Genomic DNA, 13,433 nt, shown 5'->3' with positions numbered 1-13,433 from the left:
TATATTTATTATATTTATTATATCCTGCTTTATTATATTTTTATATTATTTTTAAAAATATAATGGTTTTGACTAAGCTACAAATATTACTGTTTCTTCCCAAGACTTGCTCTTCTTTGGCTCTTTATTAGAACAACACCTTTTGTTACTGAATGAGTATATTTTCTACCTACACTACCTGATAAAAGGGCATAGCTTATTTTACAAGCAGATTTCTTGATGTTCATCATTAACTCTTGCACTAAGAGAAAAAAGTCTGCAGACAAAACCAGACAATTGCTCACATCTGGCTAGCTGCTGTCCTTTAAAGGGAGATTAAACTATGAAAAAATATTTATTATGTCAATGGTGGTTTTCTGTCCATCAGAGGTAAGATTTCATCATCCTTCATCAGTTCTTTTTCCCCATGTGTACTCCTGTGAATTTCAATCTTTAAAAAAAGCACACTCTTGAATGCTGTTGTAAATCTCAATCTTTAATTAAACGTTATTTTTACTATTTCTAGGCTAGGCCTTGGGAATAATAAAATCAAAGATGTGGAAAATGGAAGTTTTGCCAACATACCAAGTGTCCGTGAAATTCATCTTGAAAGAAATAAGCTCAAGAAAGTTCCTCCTGGATTACCTGATCTGAAGTATCTGCAGGTCATATACTAAGCTTAATAGAAGGCTTTGGGAGTTATGAGTTGTTTGATTTTCACACAGCTATATTGATTAGGAAAATAATTAAAAATCATAGTTAACCATTACTTAGATATTTTGACAAGCCCCTCATATTAGGAAAAGCTGAAAGCATATATGTCCTTAAAGAAATCAGCTGAAACAGCAAGAAGTAGGAAAAAAAACAACACATACTACACACAGAAGATATGTTTGCAAAAAGTTTGTTATAGATTTGTTACAGTTTTCGTTAATATGAAATATGCTAATGCAAGCTGGAATGGAAATTTTTCCTTTCCTACACTGAAAAATCTTAAATCCAAATAAAATTCTTTATAAGGCTGAAATGACCATGTAAGATTTTAAAATCTTTATTTAGAACATATCTATTTGGTAAAACTTTTTACCTCTGACTATCACTTCTTTCCATGTCTCATTTCACTTCTAGTTAAAGGAAAATCTTTTCATATATGTATGTACATATATATATATACATAAAACATCAACTTGTAATGTAAATGTAGTTATGTATAGCAAAAGAATTTTCACCAATGTACTTTACTTAAATTCAAAATTCTACTACCATTTTTTTTTTTATTTTTTAACTGATTTAAGCAACATCAGCATTAGACCGATCTAGTCTCTCCTAGTATCAAATTTCTAGAGGCTATTTTTATGAAATGTATGAAATCATTGAAAATTTGCATTATAGGAGAATATAATACTACAGTATTGTAATTATTACTACAAGAGAACATAGAATTGCATTTTAGGATAATATTCCATATGAACAGAGTTGAATTATTCTGGCAACACGCTGATAAAATACCGTGTAACTTTTCTGTGTGTGTAATGGGAGAGATTGTGACAGGTGGGAAACATTTTCTAAAGACTTAAAACGAAATTTTAATTCTGGATATTATTAAGAGTTTATATCCAACCGTTCCTGCAGCAAACCTATCTATGTAACAATGAATGTTTAGGCATTTTCCTCATTTACATGCTGAACTATTGTATTTTACTGTTTGTTATCCTTGCAGGTTGTCTTCCTTCATTCTAATCACATTGCAAAACTGGGAGTGAATGATTTCTGTCCAACAGGAAGAAGAAAGAAGAAAGCATTATACAGTGGCATAAGCCTCTTCAACAATCCTGTAAAGTACTGGGAGGTTCAGCCTTCAACTTTCCGTTGCATTTTAGGCAGAAACAGTGTGCAACTCGGAAATTTTCTGAAGTGATACTAAAGTTGGGCGTTTCAAAAAGTAACCTGTCAAAATCAGTTCTACATTACTTGAAATTTGCTGAAGAATGCCAATTTTACAGTATTTAATCAGTTTACAAAGTATTTACTATTTCAGAGAGAATTAATTAGAAACAATACTTTAGTAGGATCCATTGTCTTCTTTGACAATGTTCAAGCTAATTCAAATAATTTAAGCAAAAACTTTTATATCTCATGGAAGGACTCTTGGAAGTGGAACTGGAAACTGCATTTGGTGTTTCCTGTAATTGATGTTAAATACTTTACTTTAGTAACATAGTTTTGACATATTCTTTCTTTAAAATAAATTCTAAAAATCAAGTGGAAACAACTTTTTTTCCACAGTAAGGACCTTTTCCTCTGCTAGAAAGTATTGAAAGAAAAGCTGCAAAAAATCTGTCAAAGACAACCTTTTGCCATTTCTGATAATCAGTCAACAGGCAAATATGCAATAAGGTACAGTATTGTGAGGTCTTTTGTTTCTAAACTAGAACATTTTAATTTGTGAGATAAAAATGGTTTTCATATCCAGAACTACCACATGAAAACACTTAAAAGTTTTCGGTATTTATTCCTGCAACTTTAATAGGGAAATGTCCAATGTTTTGCTATCGGTGTAATTTGATGCACTCTAAACATTAAAAAGTAGGATTCAAGACTTATCATATGCTTTAAGCTTAATAGGAATGTTTATTAAACTCTCTTTAGGCCAGCACAAATATTTTCTTGTATCTATAATAATTGTAATCATGATTTTCATTTATGTTTTTTCTTCCTTTATATTTTGACCTCACACGGGTTAAGAATCCCTCGTTAACGTTAGTAACTATCCTAAAATTGCTGAATGCAAGCACATAGCTGGAACTCAACTGCCCTGACTTCTTATGTAGGTCAGCACACAGAATTCTCAATACTGACAGTACTGTATAAAATGGATATTTTATATATCTATTTAGTGTATATTTGCTATTGGGATTCAAAATAAATTAAATAAATTTAAAGAATATTTGCATTTGTATATTTCACTCTATGATAGGTCACGTCAAAACATCCAGAGGTTACATCCAAACACCTTTCTGACTCTCCTCTAGACATTTTCTCTATTCTTCCTTTTTCCAAATATACATACCTTGCAGATCATTTAATACTGCCAGTCTTCACAAAACTAAAAATTCAACAATTTACTAGAAACTGCTGCAGGAAATGACACAGACTACTGGTAGTAGAAGTACTACATAGAAATCAAACAATTCTGAACCTCTCAGGCTTTCCCACCTCCCTCAGTATACACGTACAGTAAGCAATAAATGTTGTCTAACATTTTTTTTTAATCTTCTTCAAGTCTTTGTGTTCGTTATTTTGTTAGCATCACTGTGCTGTTTCCAAATCATATGTCTTCATGTCAATGACCAACATAGCTATGATGATAAAAGCCTGTAGGATCAAGTACCCTAGTTACTGATCTCTTTTATAACTTCTTCACTCAGCACGCCTAAAAACCTGTGAGGACCCCAAGCCACATTTTTGTGAGCCAGTGGAGGCTCTTCCCAAAGGATGAGTTTTTTGCAAACAAAAATTTTGTAAAAAACTTCCAGGCAGAATAAAACCAAACCAAAACACTGAAAACAAAAACAAAACAAAACCCTGCGCCTGCAGTACACAACTGTTCTTGGTTTCTAAAGAGGTTTCTAAGGGACACTCTTCCTAGCAAATAGCATGGGGAAAGCGCTGATTGGTACTGGAAATATGAGTTAACGAATATATTATATTCTCCATCAGTTGGTGTAGTTTATAACATGAGTTTCTTTAGTTATAGCTGTATTATCATGAATGTGAAGAGCTATGATTTCTAAACACAGACCAGACCTGTATTAGAAGACAAACCTCATGGATATACAGAAAAAAAGGTACTACTTTTTTCCACTGGAGAATTAGTTACTACACTAACACAGAACTGTTGATGTACCATTCATATAGGGAACACGTACCAGCATTTACCGCAGCTCTGCATTCCCAGTGAAGACAGTTTGAGCCCTCGGTACCTTGCACTGTGCATAAATCCAGCAGTAACATCCAGACCAAGCCACAGGAGAGCGAGCTAACTCTCTAAGCCACCTTTATGAGATTTATGTGGAGAACAAAAGAATGCCAAAAAGAACAAGGGCTAAAATAAGTGACAATGAAACATCATAGCAGCATAAAGAATAACACACCAAACAGATCAGTTATTTATCCTACAGTCAATTGTTATCAAGCAGAATCTGTAAATTCATTCTCCAGCAAGAGTACTTACTACTTCGTGATTACAGCCCAAGTGCACATTCAGACCCTTTGGGAAATAGCGGCTTTCTTTGACAGGGTACCTTGCCTTACACTGCCATAAGGAGATCATAATCCCATGCCAGAGAGACAAAGTATTGTCAGCCACAACTGACTGTCCAAGAAGAAAGTGAAAATTGGAAATAAATGGCAGTTCTTATCTCTTAACAGCTAGAAAGCTGAAGTCCTTTATGTTCCACAACAGGTTCACTGTTTATAATGTTTACTACCAAAAGGACAGGCAAATAAACGATGAGGCAGGAAAATTTGTAGATGACCAGAGGATAACTGAGCAAAAAGATGACTTGAGGGATTTGCAGTGGAGAAAAGTGTTCAAGTAGAAACATAATAGTAAAAAGAAGTTCAATCCCGAAGATTGCATAATGCAATATATTATTCTACACTGATTCATTGGTGAATGAATTAATTAATTATTGATTAATAAATTTAAAAGGCCAAGCTTGATGGGGCTTTAGGCAACCTGGTTTAGTGGAAGGTGTCCCTGCCTGTGGAAGGGAGCTGGAACTGGATGGTGTTTAAGGTCCCTTCCAATGCAAATTCTATGATTCTTTGAAATATAAAAGAAAAAGTGACCAATTCCTCATCTAATTCAAGCTTATGCACTGGACGACAGGAACACTGCATCTGCAGTGCTAAGACATTTAAGAAGACTGACTAAAGTCTGAACACTGTAGTACAACTTTTGTTTCTTTTTGTTAGCCTACACTTCTCCACCCCAAAGCAGTCCAATTCAACCTAGTGCCAACAAACCGACTCAGCAGCAAGGAGCCCTTGGAAGCATTTACCTGTATTCTCCATAAGTCTTAATAGTTGCATTTTGCATAACATTTCCAAAGATTACAGATGCCTGCAAAAGTAAGATCCCTCTAACTTTTGTCCAAACAACCTGTATTCCTCCACTAGGCACATTTAAGAAAATTAAAAAAAGACTTTTTAGGTCTCCTAAGGCAACAAGTTGTGGCTGAGGCTAGTTAACAATCCTAATGCAGCCTCCAGAAAGTGTCCCCCCTTCTTGGACCTCATCTGAAACTTTCCTTGGGGCATGGCTTCTGCAGAGTAGTCCTGGGCTCTAGGAAGTAGCATGCCTTGTGCTATCTAAACCTAACAATTCCTAATACATACACCCCCAAGGGCTTCACCAAATTTTTGGTCTCCTCTTGAAGTCAATATAATGGGACATGTAAAAATGTAGCAAAGTCCTAAGAGGTAGAGGACTATTTACTCCCAATTCCAAAGCCCTAAAATTTGTCTTGCTTCCTTCTCTTTCCTCTTTGCCACGCACAGTCAGCATGCATGGATACACACAACATTCACAGAAGGAACTGTGTCGCAATTTCAAGATACTGTCCCCCATGGTCACACATATTAAATAGCCTCTAAAGGGTTTTATCAGTTGCTCAGATTTTCATCATCTTCAGGGCAAATTCAACTAGCATTATATGTTAAATAATTTTATCTGCAACTTACTTTACATTAACAGTTTTGCATTAACGCAGGTAAGTATAAAATGGTTTGCTTTACTTGTCTCCCATAGTTTATTTTCCAGAAAAAAAAAGGCAAAAATTTCTTATATCATGTTACATCAGTTCCTAGGATTTCTGACCATTGCTTATGAGAAATAGTTAAGTTCAGTGGCCTTCCTCTTTTCAGAGATCATTTTTCAGCTAGCATTTGTGGGTAACAATAACAAATACATCACGCACCTTGTATATTTGTCTTTGACATACTTTAACATAAAACCAACTGGATGTCATAATGACACGTAAATGTTACAACATAAAATGCACCTTACACAGTTTCAGTGGTCACCTGAACAGAGTAATCGCCACCTGCTGATCATACGCTGGTGTTCAAAGGCCCTGCCACAGAAGGATGCACTCGAGTATCAACAGACAAGGAGAAAACTGCCAAGGAATCACCTCTACATCTACATTCTCTGCAGATGTTATGGAAAGGGGAAAAAGGGAGAAAGAGAGATTTGATATAAATCTTTCTAAGATTCTTCCTCTAATACATATTCCTGATACATTCCTCTAATGAAAACAATATATATATCCCACCTAAGATTTCCAAACTTTAATGCATTTCTCTCTTCTGAAAATCTTCCGGGTCCTTACAAGAAGACAGTTTACAGATTTCACCAGATGATGGCAGCCTGTTGTTACCAATTGAAGGAAAATTCTAAAGAATAAATAACAAAGACTATTGCTGCATGGTAACAAATGAGTAAACTTCACAGATATTGACTAAGCAAAATAGCCTATTTAAGTACTAAATTACTACGGAGATGTGCTGATTTTTCTTTCTTTTTCAGCAAGACCAGTATCAATAGTCTTCCTCCTCTGCCCAGCTGGCACTTTACATGAAGCCTGCAGGAATTCAGTGTATCTGGCACTTGGCTGAAAATGACCACTATTCTCTGAAGTATTTGGGGAGAGAAAAGGACAAATGGATAGAGAAAGAGCACAGCCACCGCATGGCCTTAGGAAAAAAAACTTTAAAATTATGAAAGTATCATCAAATATGAGCTGGATGAGCAGACAAGGAGGTGTATTTAAAAACAGCTTAACAGTGGAGCCCAGAGAGTAGTGACCAGTGGAATGAATTCTACTTGGAGGCCATTAACTAGTGCTGTACCACAGGGGACAGCGCTGGGTCCAATCCTATTCAACATCTTCATTAACGGTCCGGATGATGGGGCACTGTACTCTCAGCAAGTTTCCTGATGACACAAAACTGGCAGGAGTGGCTGATAACCCCAGCCAGTGAGTGACAACCCCCGAGGGTTGTGCTGCCATCCAGTGGGATGCAGACAGGCTGGAGAATGGAGTTACAGGCCAGGAACCTCCTGAAATTCAGTAAGCAGAAGTGCAAAGTCCTGCACTGGGGAGGAACAACCCCAGGCACTGGTAAATGACGGACTGTCTGGAAAGCAGCTTTGCAGAGAAGGGTCCTGGTGGACACCAAGTTAAACATGACATGCCAGCAGTGTGCTTGCAATGGCAGGATAAGGACAACTTCTTTATTCCCAGCGTTGCTGGCACTAAGTTCCTCCTTGAACAAGGAAGCCAGAGAAGCCTGGATTCCTATGGGTTTGAGTCTTACAACCCACAGGTTCTTCCAGCTTGTTTCCACCTCACTCTAATACCTCAGCATGTTCTCCTGCAGCTCCATTCCACAGCTGCCACCTGTTTGGCTGCCAAGTGACAGAGCTAAAAGTATGCCAAGGGCTTAGTCAACACGTCTGGTTCCTCTTGCCATCTGGCTGCTTACACCAAGAACAAGAACTGTCTTTTTCTCAGCTGAAGTACCTACTTGGAGCACTTTCTTCTGCCCAGCTGCTGTTTCCACAAGTTTTGGAAATACACGTCTGTTTGCCTCTATCCTATGTCAAATTTGGTTATAATTGGGTATGACACCAAATATACTGGGTGAAATAATTGACAAACACCGGAGATAAATCATCCTTTCCACAGAAAATCAAGAAAGTTCAGCTATTGTCACCATAATGAAATTTACCTATGTCCTAGGAAGCAATTTCTGCTGTCTCTCAACGACAGCAGTTACCAGCATTAAACTATTTACCATACCTGTTTGACCACAGTTGTCCATTTGCTAATATTTATGACATTTCTTTTCAAGTTTAAGCTAAATCTAGCTAGCTAATTTTTTTAGAGCCTAAGTTTCCAGCTAATATTTTGATATTTACTACCAATAATGCTACAAGTATTGTATTGGCTCAGTGGAATCAACTGATGCAACTTCAAATGTCTCAGAAAAGACTGCCCAATAAAGCTGAACAAAACCAATAAGTTTCAGCTTTACAAGTTTGACCTATGCCAGTTTGTTCTCCCCATTCTTCAAAGTTTCTGGATATTTTCCTGCTAACTGCCTTGATTAAAAAAGTGTTTTCCTAAATGACAGATTAGCAGAATCAGAAAATTAGTAACATCGCATTCATTTTCAATGAAGTTCAAGGAAAAGAAGAAGTTCATAAAATATTAATAATATTGTCAATCATCACTGCTCATTGCTTCATAGTCTTAAGAACAGATTCCTGGTTAAACTATTGATCCAGAAAAACTAACATCCAACACAACAGGCAGAAGAAACATTAATATTTCCATTTTATTGTAATCAGAATTTTACACAAGCAGAATGATAAAGTCAAAGTAATGAAATAATGATCTGAAGCCTCTATTTTTTTTCTCATTTTCTATGCTGAGAATTGAAGATTGTTTCTTGTTTTTTTCCCTCCCTTCTGGGGAGACTAGAGGTTTGAGAACAAAGCTTCTAATTGGAAACATACGGAAAAGCCCTAGAGTAAATGAAAATCTGACTCGAACTCCAAATGCCACGTATCACATACCAGTGTCTGAATTTATCTGCTGAGATACACAAAAGATTTACCGTGCATACTCAGTGAACCACCTGAGATGAAAGACAGTGTGAAGCACAAAATAAACAGAAAGTCTTCTTGGCTATTTAAGAGATTTCCAAAAGTAATCAATATTTTGAAAGCAGAAGTTCGGATGTTTCTCAAAGCTTGTGTTAGCCAATAGAAAACTAGCTCAACAGAATAGGCTGCCAGCAGACAGGCTCCTTGCAGTTTTTCACATAAAATATGAAGTTGAGTTCTACTCAACAATGCAGTTCTGGATTTAACCATTCTGCTTCTATGACTGAGGTGGGAAAACCATACAGCCAGGTTTTCCTATCCATACACCCTTTTTCTGTCTCAAATTCATGTCCAGGAAAAAACTGAAGACTATGAGATTTTTGGAACAGCTGCACTATGGATGCAGTTTTGATGAGAATCCCACACATTTTCACGCAGCAAAGTCTTGCTACAAAGTCCCTGTGCATGAGCAGTAAATCTAAAAAGCCTGGATGCATGAGGCTAACTGCATATATGCAGACCTTGTGCAGTGTGTCTCTCATGCCAGATTCATTGTGCATGTACTACCCATCACCACCTGTACAAAGTTCTCTATCAGAATCAATTGGAGCTATGCTGAAATTAATATGCTCTCTTCACAATCCGTCTGGAGTAACTGTTAAATAGTTACTTTCTCTCCTTATTTACAGAAGACAGTGAAGCACGGAAAAAATGTCGAGTCGACTAGTTGCCAAAGGATATAAAATTTCCTGAGAGACAGAGAGGGAGCAAGTCATCAGCACTAGCATGCACTTGCCTCTTAACTGCTCAGCCTGTGTTATTTCCAAGTTCCAAGTGCTTTTTCGATATAAAGACGAATGACAACATTTTTCCTTCCAGAAACACTCTTCACAGAATACCTTAACTCCTTTCTTTCTTCCTTGTGGAAAAGAAACGTGGCCTACCATTCTAAAAGACAATATTTTACCTCAATTTATATCCTGCTTAGGGCCAACAAGAACATCCAGAAATCATACTAGCATTTTTCTTTCAAGCCCTATCTTCTTTCTATTCTACAAGATTAAACAAGGAACAGGCAGGATGAGTCATGGGGCACGAAGAAAGGGAAGAAATCACTTATTATATTAATCTGAACAATAGATGCTCAGATTCAAGAAGGAAATCAACTATTCTGCAAGAATAATATATGCAATTGTCTACTCATTTGTCCAGCAGCAATACTGTGAGGCAGCATTCTTGCTCAAGAAAAAGCTAGTTTCATAGCCAGAAATCAGTAATTTCACAAAAGCTTGCTTTGCTTTTCCAAGTACCTGTGTTCATTGATATTTTAAATTGATGCATAAAATTGCCATTTAGATGTTACACTCCCGTAAATTATGCTAATACTTTCTATTACCTCAAATACTGAATTTAATTTGGCAAAGAACTTGTTTCCATTTATAACATGACTAATGCAGAAAAAGAAAGTTAAATAACTTGCAGAAATACAGAAGTATTAAGTAAATGCCAGTGTGGCAGTGTAAAACTTTGCCCCCATATTCACTAAATGCATAATACTCTCCTAGAAGAACAACCAACAGAATCTTCTCATAAGAGCATAAATTTTGGGATGAAAGAATGAGAACACTTATAGAAGCTATGTTCCATGCAGACATCTACCTAAATTGCATGGTAGAGCTAATGGCTTTATGGTCCAGCGGACAAACTCTGCTTCTATACAAGGGCCTGTAAGATTAGCACATTCTTTGCAATGAAGATAAAGTCTGTTGTGATGCTATGCAGAAAAAAAAAACAAGCTTCAAATCTCTATCAACCACTGCTATAGCCAGAGCCCATAAAGTACTTTCTTAAGCAACATGGCAAGAGATTCCTTATTTGTCCTGTAACCATCAGGGTTAACAACTAGCATTTATGTATACTTTAGAGCAATAAACTTTTCAGAATACAAAACAGATAAAGCTAGTAGGTGGTTAATAGGCCACTGTCTCTTCTCCTTGAAACCACTGTCAAGGTGAAATCTGTATGAAAGAATGCCTTGGTACTATAAATCCTGTGTATTTTGGTTCTACTTAAATATATATATATATATAGATGATACGGTCTTCCTGGAACAATCAATATAGCTGTTCAAAGCTAAATCAAGTGTGTTCAGAATGAATTTCTGAAAGTCCAAACCACAACATTTCAGAAAGATAGAAACTAAGTCTGATCTAAAAACAATCTTTAGCATTCTTCTTGCCGCTTCCATCTAAAAGATGGAAGAAAAAAATAGTTGTTCTTTATTAAAACCTTATATCATTATTTATGATAAAGCAATTAAAACACTGCATGTTACAAAAAAAAAGGGTTCTTACCATACTAACTAAAAATCTTTGAGATGTTTTCCATGTGCACGTTCCACCGGAGCATACATATGTAAAGCAATATTTCATTACTCCTGGTATGAGGAATGTTTTGCCTTAGCTGTACCTGCATTTTACAGATGTGTACTGCTGCTTCTTGTGCTTTGCGCTGAGAACAGCCAGGGTAACGCATGTTTCCCACTTAAACTGTTCCCTCCCAAAGGCAGAGTGCATAGGAACCTGAGAAGAGGAGAATATGTGAGTATGGAAAACACATCTGTTAGAAGTGCAATTGCTTCAGAAAGCAACTCTTCTGTCTTTCCAAAGAGTACCTTTCCACTTACACATTCCATTGTGGGTAAATCCTGTATCTAGTTCACCCACTGGCAGTTCTAAACAATTAGACAGCCACGTCTCTGTGGCTGCTGTCATAATGTCCAGACTTAGGAGTAAGTTTCAGCAGTAAGTCCAGTGCTTGGCAAAGATGTGAAGGGAATTTGGACGGCTGTCTTGCGGTCATATAGAATATTAATATTATTTAAGACTGCTACTGGTATAGGCTCAGTTCTGATGAATTTCAGTCTATTCACTCAGTCCCTCAAAGCACTGACTTCATGACATACCCAGACTAAAACTCAGCGATATATGTATGTATATTTCTTTTTTAAAGACAGAAAGCATTGTGAATGTTTATGTTTGGGCTATAAATACACACATGTATTGCCTTCACTCTTGAGAATTAATAGAGCAAGGCAACAGTCAGTATAACACTCAGTAACAAGGACACTTGCTTGACGACCATGGGAGACCTGTAACTAATGCCTAAAGCACCTGAAATGCTTGCTACCACGACTGTTGGTTTAGGACAGACAAAGAAACAAGTTTCTTCTCAAATGGCCAACCCTAAAAATGTGTGAACCACGTTCAAGTCCTCACCAGAAGCAGCCATAAGCCCTTCCAAGAATCTCAAAATGGCTAATGATAGAAGCAACAGAAGACTTCCTACCACAGAGTGATTGGATAAAATAACTGTGAGGCACTGTCTCAGCTCTGCCAAGAAGCAGCTATGATTCACAAATTATTCATACAGACAGTAAGAAATACTTAATTTGATTACTTGCCATAGATCAAAGGACAATTTTATTTGGTACGTCTGCCGGAATATAGGTGTATGGAAAAGTATCTTTCCTAAAAAAGAGTTAATATTACTTAAAGAAAATCCACAAAAAGAAAAAAAAAAAAGAGAGAGAGAGAAATGGAGGGTAACTGGATGAAGGGAAGAGCACAGAGAGCATATTTTTCCTTATAGGATGATGCCAGGGACACGTACAGATGAATGACATGTTGTAATTCTCAGTGTTTCTATGGAAGTTTCCAAGTCACAGACTCTGGCTGCAGAGAAAATGTACTGCAGAAATATAACTCTTCCCTTGTCATGTTCTTATAATCTTTCCTGCAGCTCTGTTATCAGCTGCTATTAAAAACTGGATGCAGGACTAGGTGCATCTTTAGTATTAGCTGGTGCGGGATTCTGTTCTGCGATGGCATACTCATATAGTCTCATTACAAGGCCTTGTGCTAAACAAGAGAATTTATTCTTTAGAAAGAAGAGGGATAATAAAAGTTAGGATCTAGTTTAAGGATGGTCTCCAGTTTCCAGACTACTGTAGAGAGCTAAAAGGCTGCCTGGCAAAATCCTCTGCCCCAAAGGGCAGGACAGGCAGCTCTGGAAATGTTTGAACAAATCCATGTATGATGAAAACAAACACATTCAACAGCTATTGTAAAAACAAATAAGGACCTTCATTCTTGTACAAACTCAAAATAACGGAGTAAATGGGAAGCACTTTCTATCATATAAAAGTGGGAAATTTCTGTTAATGCAAAATGGATTTTATGCATGATCATTCAGGAATTCTTTGGCAAGTAACTTTGAAAACTACTTCTTATCCTTGCCAGAAAGTGCCTGAAGAAAGAAGCTAATAACGGGGGGGCTATAAACATGATTTGCAGACCGAATACAACCATATGAACAATCTCAAGTTGCAGGTACATTTCAAGTACATTACAAAAATGCACTAAACTTATAGCTATGAATGAACAAAATAAGCTAATGAAAAAAATAATATAAATTATTAAGATAGGGTAGAAGCTGCATTGTCTCTTTTAGGTATCCATCAGCTTAGGACATCAAAGTTAGCAGTCCTGTTTGAAAAAAAAAAAAAAAGAGTAGAAATACCTGCTTTGGAATAGACTCAAGGAACAACGTTAGCTGGTTAAAGCGGCCACCAAGAACGCTCTCCCAGCGAGCTGCAAGTCTGTAGTCAACTTCACACTTTAGGATGATAGTTTGCAGACTTTGCTGGTGTTTTATTTAAAGACATGAAGGTTGTGCCTAAGCTGTTAAATATCTGAAAGATATACTAATATAT

General features: G+C 36.7%; 2 protein-coding genes across 5 annotated transcripts in view; one reads left to right on the top strand and one right to left on the bottom strand.

The window, feature by feature from the left end:
• ASPN (asporin) overlaps window positions 1–2,926 on the top strand; it is a 22,794-nt gene extending 19,868 nt beyond the window's left edge. Inside the window, exons 7-8 of the mRNA XM_035337390.1 lie at window positions 506–644; window positions 1,700–2,926. Coding sequence (XP_035193281.1) covers window positions 506–644; window positions 1,700–1,897 — 337 coding nt within the window. The 3' untranslated portion in view covers window positions 1,898–2,926. The remainder of the gene's footprint in view (window positions 1–505; window positions 645–1,699) is intronic.
• The window catches only part of CENPP (centromere protein P), a 142,331-nt gene that overhangs the window by 78,323 nt on the left and 50,575 nt on the right, over window positions 1–13,433 (bottom strand). The window lies entirely within an intron of this gene.

The sequence above is a fragment of the Oxyura jamaicensis genome, chromosome 12, assembly GCF_011077185.1.
Source record: "Oxyura jamaicensis isolate SHBP4307 breed ruddy duck chromosome 12, BPBGC_Ojam_1.0, whole genome shotgun sequence".
Classification (NCBI taxonomy): domain Eukaryota; kingdom Metazoa; phylum Chordata; class Aves; order Anseriformes; family Anatidae; genus Oxyura; species Oxyura jamaicensis.
Note: the sequence above shows the minus strand (reverse complement) of the source record. Positions and strands in the feature narration are given on the sequence as shown.